The 14,314-nt window shown below is 39.8% G+C and overlaps 1 protein-coding gene across 1 annotated transcript; it reads left to right on the top strand.

Moving 5' to 3' along the window:
• Positions 1-5,182: 5,182 nt before the first annotated feature.
• LOC115016071 (paraneoplastic antigen Ma6E-like) lies at positions 5,183-13,483 on the top strand. Its single transcript, XM_029443732.1, has 4 exons — positions 5,183-5,269; positions 11,012-11,098; positions 11,343-11,981; positions 13,178-13,483. The coding sequence occupies exons 1-4, from the start codon at positions 5,183-5,185 to the stop codon at positions 13,217-13,219; spliced, it is 855 nt and encodes a 284-aa protein (XP_029299592.1). The 3' UTR covers positions 13,220-13,483.
• The last annotated feature ends 831 nt before the right edge of the window (positions 13,484-14,314 follow it).

Genomic DNA, 14,314 nt, shown 5'->3' with positions numbered 1-14,314 from the left:
AAAGGACAAATCCCATCAGAATGTCATACTTGTGTCACGGTTCCCTTGGTTTAATCTCTTTTGCTTTTAGTATCCCAAACTAAACAATGGAATTTGGTTCTTTGTTTACGTGGACTGATTTTATTGATTATAATGATTCAGCGTTTTTAGCGGCGAGCAGCAGCTCTGGAACTCGCTCCATCAGTCGGTCTTTCGCCATCCTTTGGCGGCCACAGTTTTATCCTTAGGAGCCTGAAATTGAAGATCAAGTGCACGTGCTTGCAGCTATTGTGAATTTGCCCTTGTTTTTTTATCTCGTGAAGAACTTTACCTCTTTTTTTGTAATACTGATAATTATACTCTATTATACTTGACTAGATTTGATGAGAGAGAAGTCATTCATCTGAATTGTGTTCACAGGTTTTGCCTTGAACAGTCAAATCAAATCAAATTCAAATCAAATTTATTTGTATAGCCCAATATCACAAATTACACATTTGCCTCAGTGTGCTTTACAGACTGTACAGGTTACAACACCCTCTGTCCTTAGACCCTCGCATCGCACAAGGAAAAACTTCCTAAAAGAAACCCCAAAATTAAAGGGGGAAAAATGGAAGAAACCTCAGGGAGAGCAACTGAGGAGGGATCCCTCTCCCAGGACGGACAGACGTGCAATAGATGTCGTATGTACAGGATAAACAACATAGTACAAATACAACATTTGACAGAAATTGTGTTGTGTTGGAAAAAAAAAGAAAGTATGGATGAATCCAGGAAAATGTCAATAAGGCTTCCCGGTGTCCAGCAGGACCAGGGCAGCAGGCGCAGCCACGATTCATGATCCTGACGTAAACTTTATCAGTGGCAACCTGCCACATGAGAGACAGACACTCTGGGGATGATGCCCCGGATGGTGAGTTAGTAACATACATTTACATAAATGCATACAGATAGAGAGGGAGAAGAAGAGAGGGAGGGGAGGAGAGAGGAAGAGAAGGAAGAGAGCAGGGAGGTGTCCCCTGGCAGTCTAAGCCTATAGCAGCATAACTAGGGGCTGATCCAGGGCAAACCTGAGCCAGCCCTAACTATAAGCTTTATCAAAAAGGAAAGTCTTTAGCCTACTCTTAAATGTGGAGAGTGTGTCTGCCTCCCGAACACAAACTGGAAGCTGGTTCCACTGGAGAGGAGCTTGATAGCTGAAGGCTCTGCCTCCCATTGTACTCTTAGAGACTCTAGGAACCACAAGTAACCCTGCAGTCTGGGAGCGTAATGCTCTAGTTGGTTTATAAGGTACTATGAGATCTTTAAGATATGCTGGAGCCTGACCATTAATTGATTTGTAAGTCAGGAGAAGGATTTTGAATTCTATTCTGTGTTTTACCGAGAGCCAGTGCAGAGCAGCTAATACAGGAGTAATATGATCCCGTTTCCTTGTTCTTGTCAATACACGTGCCGCTGCATTTTGGATCAACTGAAGAGTCTTAAGCGACTTTTTGGGACAACCTGATAACAATGAGTTGCAGTAATCCAGCCTTGAAGTAACAAATGCATGGACTAGTTTTTCTGCATCATTTTGAGACAGGATGTGTCTTATTTTTGCAATGTTACGTAGATGAAAGAAGGCAGTCCTTGAGATTTGTTTCATGTGGGAGTTAAACGACAGATCCTGATCAAAGATGATGCCAAGATTCCTTACAGTGGTGCTGGAGGCCAAGTTAATGCCATCCAGAGCTTCTATGTCATTAGAAAATGCGTTTCGGAGGAGTTTAGGGCCAAGTATAATAACTTCAGTTTTGTCTGTGTTTGGCTTGAAGTTTAGCCAATTGATTGGTTTCATCTGGTTTAATTGATAGATATAATTGGGTATCATCCGCATAACAATGAAAGTTTATAGAGTGGTTCCTTATAATATTGCCCAAAGGAAGCATATATAAGGTGAATAGAATCGGTCCAAGTACAGAACCCTGCAAGACTGACTTTGGCTGTCATGGAGGATTTATTGTTAACAAGTACAAATTGAGATCACTCAGATAAATAGGACTTGAACCAGCTTAATGCGGTTCCTTTTATGCCAACACAATGTTCCAGTCTCTGTAGTAGAATGTCCTGATCAACAGTGTCGAAAGCAGCACTGAGGTCTAACAAGACAAGAACAGAGACAAGTCCTTTGTCTGATGCCAATAGAAGGTCATTGGTAACTTTCACCAGTGCCGTCTCTGTGCTATGATGAACTCTAAATCCAGATTGAAAAACCTCAAATAAACTATTATTATGTAAAACGTCACACAACTGTTTTGCAACTGCTTTCTCAAGGATTTTAGCGAGAAAGGGAAGGTTAGATATCGGCCTATAGTTGGCTAAAACCTCTGGATCAAGACTAGGCTTTTTAAGAAGTGGTTTTATTACAGCTACTTTAAAGGATTGTGGTACGTAGCCAGATAATAGAGACAGGTTGATCATATTTAATAACGAGGTGTTAATTAAGGGTAAAACTTCTTTAAACAGTTTAGTTGGAATCGGGTCTTAAAGACAGGTTGAGGCTTAGATGAAGAGATTGTTGAAGTTAGTTGGTTAAGGTTGATTGGAGTAAAACAGTCTAGATATATTTCAGGAGTTACAGATGTTTTTAAATTCCAGGCAGTTGAAGTTAAGTCATTACCAATTGAGGTCAGGAGGAGATTAATTTTGTCTCTAATAATTATAATTTTATGGTTAAAGAAGCTCATGAAGTCGTCACTACTGAGAGATATAGGAACAGAAGGCTCTGTAGAGCTGTGGCTCTCTGTCAGCCTGCTACAGTGCTGAACATAAACCTGGGGTTGTTCTTATTTTCTTCTATTAAGGAAGAGTAATAAGCTGCTCTGCATTACGGAGAGCCTTCTTATACGTTTTAAGATGATCTAACCAGACTAAACGAGATTCTTCCAATTTAGTGGAACGCCATTTACTTTCAAGATTTCTGGACTTTTGTTTTAGTTTGCGGATTTGTAAATTAAGCCATGGAGCTTTCTTTTTCTGTTTTATGATCTTCTTCTTTAGAGGAGCGACAGAGTCGAGTGTTATTCGCAGTGAGGCTGCAGCGCTATCAACAAGATGATTAATTTGGGAGGGACTAAAGTTAGCATTGGAGTCCTCCATTATATTGATATTGAGTTCTGGTATTGAATCAAGTGCTGATGGAATCACTTCCTTAAATTTAGTCACAGCACTTTCAGATAAACATCGAGCGTAGGATATTTTGCCTACTGGCTTGTAGTCCAGTAATAGGACTTCAAAAGTTATTAAAATGGTCTGATAAAAGAGGATTATGTGGACACACTGATAAACTTTCAATTTCAACACCATATCCCAGAACAAGGTCCAGAGTGTGGTTTAGACAGTGAGTTGGTTCATGTACATTCTGACTGAACCCAATTGAATCTAATATTGAGATAAATGCATTATTAAGGCTGTCACTATCAACATCCACATGAATATTAAAGTCACCTACAATAATTACTTTATCTGTTTTAAGGACTAAACTTGATAAAAATTCTGAGAATTCAGATATAAATTCAGAATACGGACCAGGAGGGCGGTACACAGGAACTAATAAAACTGGCTTTATTGTTTTCCATGTTGGGTTTGAGAGCGTAAGAACAAGGCTTTCAAAAGAGTTATAGTTTAGTTTAGGTTTAGGATTGATCAAGAGGTTTGAGTCAAATATGGCCGCAACTCCACCTCCTCGGCCAGTACCTCGAGGAATGTGAGTATTAATATGACCAGGTGGAGCGGATTCATTTAGACTGACATATTCTTCATGTCTCAGGTTTCAGTGAGACAAAATAAATCAATCTTATTATCTGATATTAAATCATTTACCAATCCAGCTTTCGTTGATAAAGATCTGATGTTTATCTGACAGTTTCAGTAGTCTTCAAGCAAATGTGCATAAACTGGATTTTTGAAGTTTTGAGCTCAATGTCCTGTCCTGACAAACATTACAATAAGATATGCTTTACATTTATTTATTTTTGCTAACTGTTTGAAACGATCAATATTTCCAGGGACTGTGAATGGCCAAAATCGCAAAACCATCATTATGAATCTTTAAATTTCCTCTACGTCTTGTATCTTTGCTGTTAGTATAATACAAGCTGACTGCAGTGAGACATGAATATATTATGCAATACAAAGAGTAACTACTCCTGACTGAGTACACCAGAGCCTTGGCTGTCAGCGCGTCTTCACTGGCTTCTCAGCTCTGTAACATATGCAACATTTATAATGAGAGTTCAAAGGGACATGAAATTCATCTTTAGATGGGGAAAGAATGAGATTTCATCTAACTGAACTATGCAACTGATGTATGTGGGGCAATGGTTACAGGATAAATGTTGCCTAAAGCTGGTTCTAATAGTTTTTACTTGCGTAACTTCCACAGTCACGGTGACATGAGCCTTTACAAAGAGGATTTTAACTCCTTAGATCGTTACTTTATTACAAAATATATAATCCCACATAATGTTCGCAGGACTGAACTAAGTAATTACTTGTTATGTTATTATGTGTTATGAATTACACATCTATATTTACAGGGTGTCCAAAGTGATCCCACATTCGTAATGTATTTGTATTTGATAGGGATGATGCAATTTACCATAGTTCCAAAACAGAGCATGGAACTGATCTGCTGTACAGTTTTTTAGCTATTGCTAATTTTCAATAATGTGCAGTGTAGTAAACCTTCAGTATACTATTCTGATATATCCTAATTTTTGTATTTTAGATGAAACAAGTCATTCCTGTCAGATCTTGTAGCCATGGCCTATGCTAAATGTGCCCATATAGCTAACAAAGGACTTTCAAGTGTATCTAAGGGATTTAACAATCGTGTTGTCCTCGGGTCATTCTGACCCCAAATTAAATCTATTGCCATCAAAATATGTTTTTTATTCATCAAATGGTCTGAAAATAATATGGGTTGTTCAATAATGTGCTTTTCACGATTAAAATAAATGTTAAGGAATTTTATTGAATTATGTTCTTTTTATTGAATTTAATAAATAACTGTTGTCTTCTGGGGTCAAGCAATGGTCAAGACAACAAAAAACAAACGGGCCTTTTCTCACAGATGTTAGGACCCCAGAGGACAAAAGGTGTATGGCAAGTCAATCTGGAGGACAACGCGAGGGTTAACTGTATGCTTTGCCAATGTACGCCGATGGCCTGTATAACAGGACTTGAGGCTGATATCGCTCTCACTGATGGACCAAAGATGGAGACCAAGCAGAGGAAGGAACTGTTTAACGTTGACTTTCACACAGTTGTTTTCTGTCTTCTCTGTGATTGACACCGAGGGGCTCACTGTCAGTATTATGAAACCACAATACACTATGAATATAGAAATACAATAAAATACACATAATACACATACTGCAATACAACAATATACAGCAATACACCTCGGTCATTTACAGTAACTTTGTTAACAGTGGGTACAGCTTTGGTTTTCTTCAGTCCAGCACTTAACCTTTGTTGTGAATGATTTAATATCTAAAATGAATTTGAATTCAGTTGGTAATGTGATCCAGAGTTGACAAATTTAGATCTACAATGTACTACTTTAAATTATGAATATCTTAGCGCTCCGATTCTCACCTCTGACTGTCTTCTTCTACATAGCAATGGTGGCTAAGGCTCATGGGTATTGTATTCTCAAATAATAAAAAATGGTGACCACACCTAGAAGGATGGTTACAATATCTGTGTTAAGTGACATGAAGAATATTGTTCTAAGACAAAATTGAACTGGGAACACAGAAGGGGAAGAACACTTTCAGAACCAGCCACCCCTCCCAGCTGGGAACTATTCAGGTCTCTCCCCAGCCTTATAATATTATGTCAAATTATTACTTAACACTTTCCAAATTCCTATGGGATCCTATCAGCATAGCCCTCTTCCACACAGCAGATATCCGTGGCTGCTACCATCCCCCTATGATTCTTATGGCTGATACACCAGCCTCGAGCAGGGAGGATCTCAGCCAGCTGATGACTGAGCTCTTGGTGACACACCAAGCTGATTATCAGTCGTCGGTCAATGTCGAGCCTTCGGTGTCTGCCTTGTTTTTGAATTTTTTGGGCACCCTTTGTCCCTGCTGACAGGGTCGGCAAAAGAAATCACCCTGATTTGCTGTTTAGCTTCAGCAAATCTGTGCACGAGATGAGAAACAGACGTGAGGAAAACAAGCAAGTGACTAAAGTCAGGAGGGCACACACAGAGGCTCTTTTCATTTTTCATCTTCATCTCATCTGATCATTCCAATACAAAGATCATTTTACAGCCACATAGCCACCTGGGATGAAGCTAAGGGATGAGAAAGAGTCGTGTGAAAATGGTCGGCAAACTGTGCTTTGATTTATTGTGTGTATCTTAACAACGGCTTGTATATCTGCAGTCATATGTCTTACAGTTTCCCTTTTCTAATGACGCAACAGTCGGCTCCATCGCCACTAGTTCTTTGATGTCTGTTTGGTGTGTCTGGGTCTTAACAGCCACATAGATAACCGTGTCCTGGTTTCCACATTGTGTGGAACCACGTTGCTGCTCTCTTCCAGTGGATCGCAGCTGTTGTAAAGGTTTTAATCTTGCTCCACTTTGTTTCTGCTCAGTGAGGTGACACTGTGTGCTGTGGTGGAATAACTTCTCTCAGAGTAATGTGACTGAGATCCTTCAGATTCTCTTGGAAAAAGTTTCTTTTTCTTTTTCTTTGCTTCTTAGCATGATGATCATGCAGAGGTGTGTGTATGTGTGTGTGTTAAGAGAGAAGTGAGTTGGGTATTATTCCTCCCGGATGGCAACACACCAAACAATGAGAAAACTGTCAGAAGTTGTTGACTGGAATTAATGAAGTGCTTAGGCTGTCGATTCTACTTCCTCCATTTCCACCCAGCGGATTTGTAAAACCACAGGATACATACTTGGCAGCCAGAGATGTTGAGTTTCAGGCTTGAGTTTTAAACGGTTGGTTGAGCTGGTATTTTATTTTTCTCTGATAAAGTGTCCTGATAATCCACAGAAATTATTGTTTTAATTTAAATATTCCCAGCTCTATAACAGCACAAGTAGACATACGTTAGGTAACTACATCTTCACATTAAAAGTAGCGATTAACTTTAATAACGTTAACTTTAGGGCAGCATTCTGTTAGCTAGCTAACTTTCTTGTAATATTTGCATTGAATATGTTGACAAATATCCCTATTGGATGCTGAACAATGCTTGTTTGTGATTGGTCCATATGACAGCAGCCTCAGTATGCGTGAAGTTCACCTTCCTGCAAGACAGTCAACCTGTATGTCTCCGGTGTATTAAATAAATACTTTGCGTTCTAGCATGTCGTCATCCGGAGTAATATTTGTACATGCAGGACAAAATCAGACAGTTATTACAGCTGATTGAGCTTGAGCTAGCTACGGAGGTTGCTTCGACAATTTTAGCAACCTGACCTAATAAAAAAGTGTCAACAGTTCAATAATCATGCAGACAAAACAATACTGAACACGGACAATTTCTGGAGATAAGCTTAAAGTTACCAGCAGGTCACGTCTTGAGCAGTTTAATTTATAAAAAAGTGTTATCATCATAACAGGAACATTAGCTGACAATCATCAGTACGGTGTAGATGTATTGTGACTGGACTGGTAAAGGGATGATAGTGCGCATTGCCACCGCCAAACAGAAAATACTGTATTATGCTCATAAATTATGTTTATGTTCTACTGTTACGGTTAACCAACCACATTTACTGATCATTTACATGCGGCGAATGAATATTAACCAATATTTTACAATTATAATGAAATACTGTAAGACAGTATTCCATTCTCTCATTTATTACTGTGCTCAAATCAACATATTTGGCATTAGAATTTGGTATCTAAACCATCTTAGCTGTTTTGCAACTCTTGCAAAATGGACTCACATTTCTTGTGTTATTCAAGAGTATTGCATATGATGGCGCCGTTCAAACAATATGATCTATAACTTAGCTGACAGGAGTTAGCATATGCTAACTAACTTATAAACACTACATATCTTTCAATAAGATTTATCTAACAGGTTTTGAATTAAACAACTCTTTAAAACATCAAATAAATAATCGGATGTGCAGTTGCCACAAAACGGCAGGGAGTGTACTGCTATGCTCTTAGTTAGCACTCGACTATCAAATACAAATGTCACAAAACTACTAATTCTACTACCGGTACATGAAACAGAATCGTTTAACCAATTGACAAATAGTCACCTTCAAGTAGTAATGCCTTTACGTCGACAACACCCAATGTCAGAGGAATTGTGTTTTCGGGTTGTCCGTTGTCCATGCCATTCTCGTGAATTTGATACTCTGGAACACCTGGAGGGAATTCCTTCAAATTTGCCACAAACGTCCAATAAATTGAAGGATGAACTGTTTAGATTTTATACCGGTTTGGGGTTACAATCCTTAAATAAAATATTTTTTTATATTGATTATGTTTTAGATAGCCTTTTGCAATGTGTTTATTGCCTATATTCATTTAGCTTTGACAATGAAAATACGATTTATCGGTCAGCACTAATACATTGTCCACAGTCGCAAGCCAAAACCACAGAGCTGCACTGCAACAAACTGACAGCAATAAGAGCCCATTTCTGAGGAGTAGCTGTTGTATTATAGATTTCTTTCATTTTTTCACTGTTCTTTTAAAATCAAATCAAATAAACATACAATAAATGTGACCATACATTGTGTGCGTCACACATAGTTTTAGTCCAGTGACTTCTGTGACTATTAAAATCTGAAGTTTTCTACTGACTCCACTGTGAACCTCTTTTTTCTGAAGAACAATGAAAACTGTTCACAGGTTTCTGCAGAAACGTTGCAGCTGATCTTTTCATTTTTATTGCTTTGAAAACCACAAACCAATTTCAATCCACTTAAAAAATCAGACTTAACTTTATGGCGAGATAACATTGTCATTTTGGTGAACTGACCCTTTAACATTCTGTGCTGAAAGCAGCTCTGTGCTGGAGTCTTAATTGGTTGCATTCCTGCATGTGCGTAACTTGGCTTTCAACATTGAGCCAGTATGTCGGGTCAGTGTAAGCCTCAGCAAGACTACCTCCTGAGCATCATTCAAATATTCATACACAAGCTTCTATATACTTGCAGACCACTCCACTGTGGCAGACGCACTCTATGACTTAGTTCTTATAAACATGTTGAAGTTGTATTAATAGGAAGATTATGTGCTGATCCGTGTTTATGTTTGCAACTGTTTAGCTGGAGTTGATGTTTACAGCTGATCTGTCCATTTATAGGTTTTCATTTGTGTGTGTGGCTAGTGTGAAGAGGCTGTGAGGCGCTCCCCAGAGTTGTTTACCAGTCGTTTCAGGGTTGCAGTCATGAATCTGCTCCAGAGCTGCCAAGGCAGGATGGAGGGGGGGGCAAGGAGAGAAGAGAGGCTCTTTCTGCTATTCAAACAGAATAATCAAGCTGGATCTCTCTCCAGTTTGCCTTCCAAGCAACACATCTCTGCACCATGCAGACTCTCCCTCATCCACCTTATATAAGGCTTTTTCTTTCAATTTTGAATGGATAATATAAAGATAGCACCAGGGCTCATATTTATCAAGCATCTCAGAGCTGAAAGTTAATCAAGGACTAGAAATACTCCTACTTAAGGGAGTTATTTATTAAGCTATTAACGCTAAAACAAAGTCAATGTACGCACTAATCTCTGCAAACAGTATCCGCATATGAATGCAAAACCTGTTTCAACTCAAACCTATTAATCGATCCTAAACCTAAACTAAACTATAACTCTTTTGAAAGCCTTGTTCTTACGCTTTCAAACACAACATGGAAAACAATAAAGCCAGTTTTATTTGTCATCGTGTACCGCCCTCCTGGTCCGTATTCTGAATTTCTATCTGAAATCTCAGCATTTTTATCAAGTTTAGTCCTTAAAACAGATAAAGTAATTATTGTAGGTGACTTTAATATTCATGTGGATGTTGATAGTGACAGCTGCAGTTTATCTCATTATTAGATTCAATTGGGTTCAGTCAGAATGTACATGAACCAACTCACTGTTTAAACCCTGGACCTTGTTCTGGGATATGGTGTTGAAATTCAACGTTTATCAGTGTGTCCACATAATCCTCTTTATTCAGACCATTTTTTAATAACTTACTGGACTACAAGCCAGTAGGCAAAGTATCCTACGCTGGATATCTATCTGATAGTACTATGGCTGAATTTAAGGAAGTGATTCCATCAGCACTTAATTCAATTCAATGTCTCAATATCAATATAACGGAGGACTCTTATGCTAACTTTAGTCCCTCCCAAATTAATCATCTTGTTGATAGTGCTGCAGCCTCACTGCGAATAACACTCGAGTCTGTCGCTCCTCTAAAGAAGAAGATCATAAAACAGAGAAATCAAGCTCCATGTCAGGATCTTGATTTTCTATTTTATTTTGAAATGTTCCCTTCCCCTTGTGTCTTGTCTTGTTTTGCTTCCTGTCCTTGTGTTTTTCGCTCACTCTGTGATTGTTGATTTGATCCTCCTGTGTCCATTCACCCTACCCTTGTGTTTTTGCCCTTCTTCCCCAGCTGTGTCTCATTCCCTCGTTTAGTGTGTGTATATATTCTGGTCTGTCTCATTGTTCGGTTTGTCATCAATGTTACGCCTTGTTACTTCGTGCCTCCTTGTGTCATCCTGGTTTGTGTTTTAAGTTTACTTGTTACCTATTGTATTTTTATAGCCTGCCCCCTCTGTTGTTTTACTTTGTACTTTTTGTGATTTTGTATTATTAAAGCTCGCTTTTTGTTAAAACCCTCGTCTGGTGTACTGCATTTGGGTCCTCACCTTTTCCACGGCGTGACAGTACAAACCGACTTTTTAACGATGAACTTTATGACTCGCAATGATTTGCAATTACAGTGAGTGGACGAGAGGCCCCAGTTGGGAGGTCCCTGACCCATTTTTGGGTACCCGCAGACCCCAGTTGATGCTGCTGCCGGACCTCTGCAGATCCCAGCTGTCCCCCTGCTGCCTCTCGAGACCCCAGCTTTCCACAAAGTAGCTGTAATAAAGCCCAGTCTTGATCCAGAGGTTTTAGCCAACTATAGACCGGTATCTAACCTTCCTTTCTCGCTAAAATTCTTGAGAAAGCTGTTGCAAAACAGTTTTTTTTAAATACTAATCATTTATTTGAGGTTTTTCAATCTGGATTTAGAGTTTGTCATAGCACAGAGACGGCACTGGTGAAAGTTACCAATGACCTTCTATTGGCATCAGATAAAGGATTTTTCTCCAGTTATTATCTAAGGAGGAGGCGGGGCAGGAGGCTGGGGAAGAGACCGATCTGGAGACCGCGAAGTGGGCTGGGCCGGTGAAGCAGGCTGGACAGGATGCGGGCGGAGCCGCTCAGGAGGCCGGTGGGGAGGCCGGGCAGGATGCGGGCGGAGCCGCTCAGGAGGCTGGCATGGAGTCCGAGTATCGAGGGGCAGCTGGGGAACAGCTAGGGCCTCGAGGAGCAGCTGGGGAACAGCTGGGATCTCGAGGGGCAGCTGGGGGACAGCTAGGGTCTGTAGAGGCGGCAGGGAGATGGCCGGGATCTGCAGAGGCGGCAGGGAGACGGCCAGGGTCTGCAGAGGCGACAGGGAGACGGCCAGGGTCTGGAGAGGCGGCAGGAAGACGAATGGGGTCTGCAGAGGCGTCAGGGAGACGGCCAGGGTCTGCAGAGGCGTCAGGGAGACGGCCGGGGTCTGCAGAGACGGCTGACGCGGCTCGACACCAGGAACGGGGGTCTGCGGAGGTCTGGCAGCAGGAACGGGGGTCTGTCGCGGCCCGGCAGCAGGAACATGGGTCTGTCGCAACCTGGCAGCAGGAATGGAAGGCTGACGCGGCCCGACAGCAGGAACGGGAGGCTGTTACGGCCCGGCAGCAGAATCCGGAACAGAAACAGGTACTGCCAGGGAATGCAACTTCATGTGCCACAACCTGAAACCCTTGCTCTGAAGCCTGGACATCCTCCCAGGGCTGGGTGAGTACCACCAAATGGGTCAGAAACCGGTGCACACAGATTGAATACAGATCGAAGAAACTTGAATTAGAACACTGATTTCAGTTTGTTGTACCGTAAATCTCGTCCAGAGTTAGAACTTAATATCTTCCTTTTCCCCTAGCTTCTGCACGCTGAGCCAACTGCAGAAAGAGCTGAAAAATACATAAATAAAACTGCTGAACAGGAGGAAAAATCAACTTTACCCTTTTTCTTACATTGGTAAATGGAGGAGCAAAGATATTCAGCTTAAAGTCAGGGATGATTTAGTTCCAAGTTACTTTAATACTCAAGTAGTACAGTATTTGATGTTTTGCTTGCACATCAGCAGAAGTATAATCTCTCGTAACACAGTAGTAGCAACATTGCATTTCTTCCCAAGTTTTCTCTATGAATAGCAAGACACTGTTTCGATCACACAGACAGGCATTACAACACAGCTGACCGTGTGATGTGATACATGAGTGCATATATTGTCATCTAAACAAACTAGGTTCACCCAGGCCCAGACAGTTATCCCTATAAACCAATTGTGTTTGACTGTGCTTAACTAGGCAACATCCACTGGATTTCACTGTCAGATCAGCTTACAGTCAGCGATAATGATGATGTGCGGTGAAACTTTAGAGAGCTACACAGTGGAAGAATGTACACATCATTTGTGAGTTGGCTCTGTGGATATTGAGGAGTGAGCTTTCCTAATATGACCTGCACACACAATGGCATACCAATGAGCAGTTAAAATAAAGGACAACACTTAGATACGGTCTCACTCAGACATTAGGCAGACACTGAGGAATTTGGCAGTATTTTTAGATTCTACAACACCAGATTGCTATGTAACAGCGGCAATATCTCTATTTATCTTGCCTCTGACACACATAATCTCTTCCACTTAACTTCTGATGTTCTCGTTATCATGGTATCAGCCACCTATCTATAGTCCATAGGGAGGAAAACAGATGGCTGAGTGTTCCCTTTTCTTTGCCTATAATATTCTTTATACCCTACACTATTATTATTATTATTATTATTATTATTATTATTATTATAATAATGTGTTTGACTACATGACTCACAAACTATTCCACTGTTCTTAGAGCCAGTTAACAGAAGAGGATTCTGTTTTCTTCAACCTATGATCTCCAGTGCACACTGGAACGGTTTGCTGATGGTCTGGGAAAGCTACTGATTACAGTCTGCTATGTGCACTAACTTGACTTTAAAGAGCAATTTAACAGATTTTCAACTCTATTCTTATGGTTATCATGTGGGGAGTACATGTATAAAAGTGACATTAAACATTCTCTGATGAAGACGCACCTGGCATCGAAAAGTTACTCTTTAAATTACGTTTTTTGCCTTTTATGCTTGTTCTCCATTAAACGTTGGACTAAGTATCTGAAGTCTCTCCTCATACATGATCGCCCTACTCAGAGCACCGAACAGGCCTGCATTTACTTATGAGGCGGTTGAAGCATGTTAAACTTTTTCCTTTAAACATTAAGTTTCCCTTTGTGTACTACTCTAGCGAGGCTGAACATCGTGCGGTGGAATCAGACACAGCAGTGAATGTAGGAGGAGGCTGCAACCAGAGCTCTATTGTACTCACAGCCGAAAGAGAGGCATACAGCTAGAGAGGCTCGCTCTGCAGCACCAGGATTTGCGGCAGATTCACGCCGATGGAGAAAAATTGAAATTACCGAACAAAGGAGCCCAACAGAGAGTTTTGAGCCCCATATGGACACAGGAAAAAACAAAGCCAGTGGGACTAAATAGATGAACATCATGTAAGTGCAATAACGTTACTCATCCATGATTTAAACTAACATAATATGGTTTTCTGTAAAATACAATGCATAATAGAGATAGTTAACTTTATCTTTCAAGGTAATTTAGAAATGAAAAATAATATCTAATGTTAGAGGAAGAAATTCCTCATTAAATTTATAAATAATTAAATTTGTATTTCCTCTTAATGATTATTGCATATATATATATATTTTTTTTTTAGATATATATATATTTTTTTATATATATATTATAAATTAATAAAAAAATTAATAAATGTATTTATATTTATATTTATTTATATATATATTTTTTGAATTTGAAATTATTATTTTTTTTAACGGTGTGCTACCACCTTTTGGGTACCCCTGCTTTAAAACATATAATAATCTAAATGTGATTGTGTTGTATACCATAACGTTTCTATCACAAACAAGATTATAGAT

Source organism: Cottoperca gobio, chromosome 11 (assembly GCF_900634415.1).
Source record: "Cottoperca gobio chromosome 11, fCotGob3.1, whole genome shotgun sequence".
Taxonomy (NCBI): domain Eukaryota; kingdom Metazoa; phylum Chordata; class Actinopteri; order Perciformes; family Bovichtidae; genus Cottoperca; species Cottoperca gobio.
Note: the sequence above shows the minus strand (reverse complement) of the source record. Positions and strands in the feature narration are given on the sequence as shown.

What these genes read in the sequence shown, in the direction of transcription:
- LOC115016071 (XM_029443732.1), top strand. Translation starts at nt 5,183, where the DNA reads ATGGCCTGTATAACAGGACTTGAGGCTGATATCGCTCTCACTGATGGA. An exon ending in CAGCTTTCCACAAAGTAGCT is followed by an intron (nt 11,099 to 11,342) that starts GTAATAAAGCCC and finishes TTATTATCTAAG; the next exon opens with GAGGAGGCGGGGCAGGAGGC. An exon ending in AGAATCCGGAACAGAAACAG is followed by an intron (nt 11,982 to 13,177) that starts GTACTGCCAGGG and finishes CACTGTTCTTAG; the next exon opens with AGCCAGTTAACAGAAGAGGA.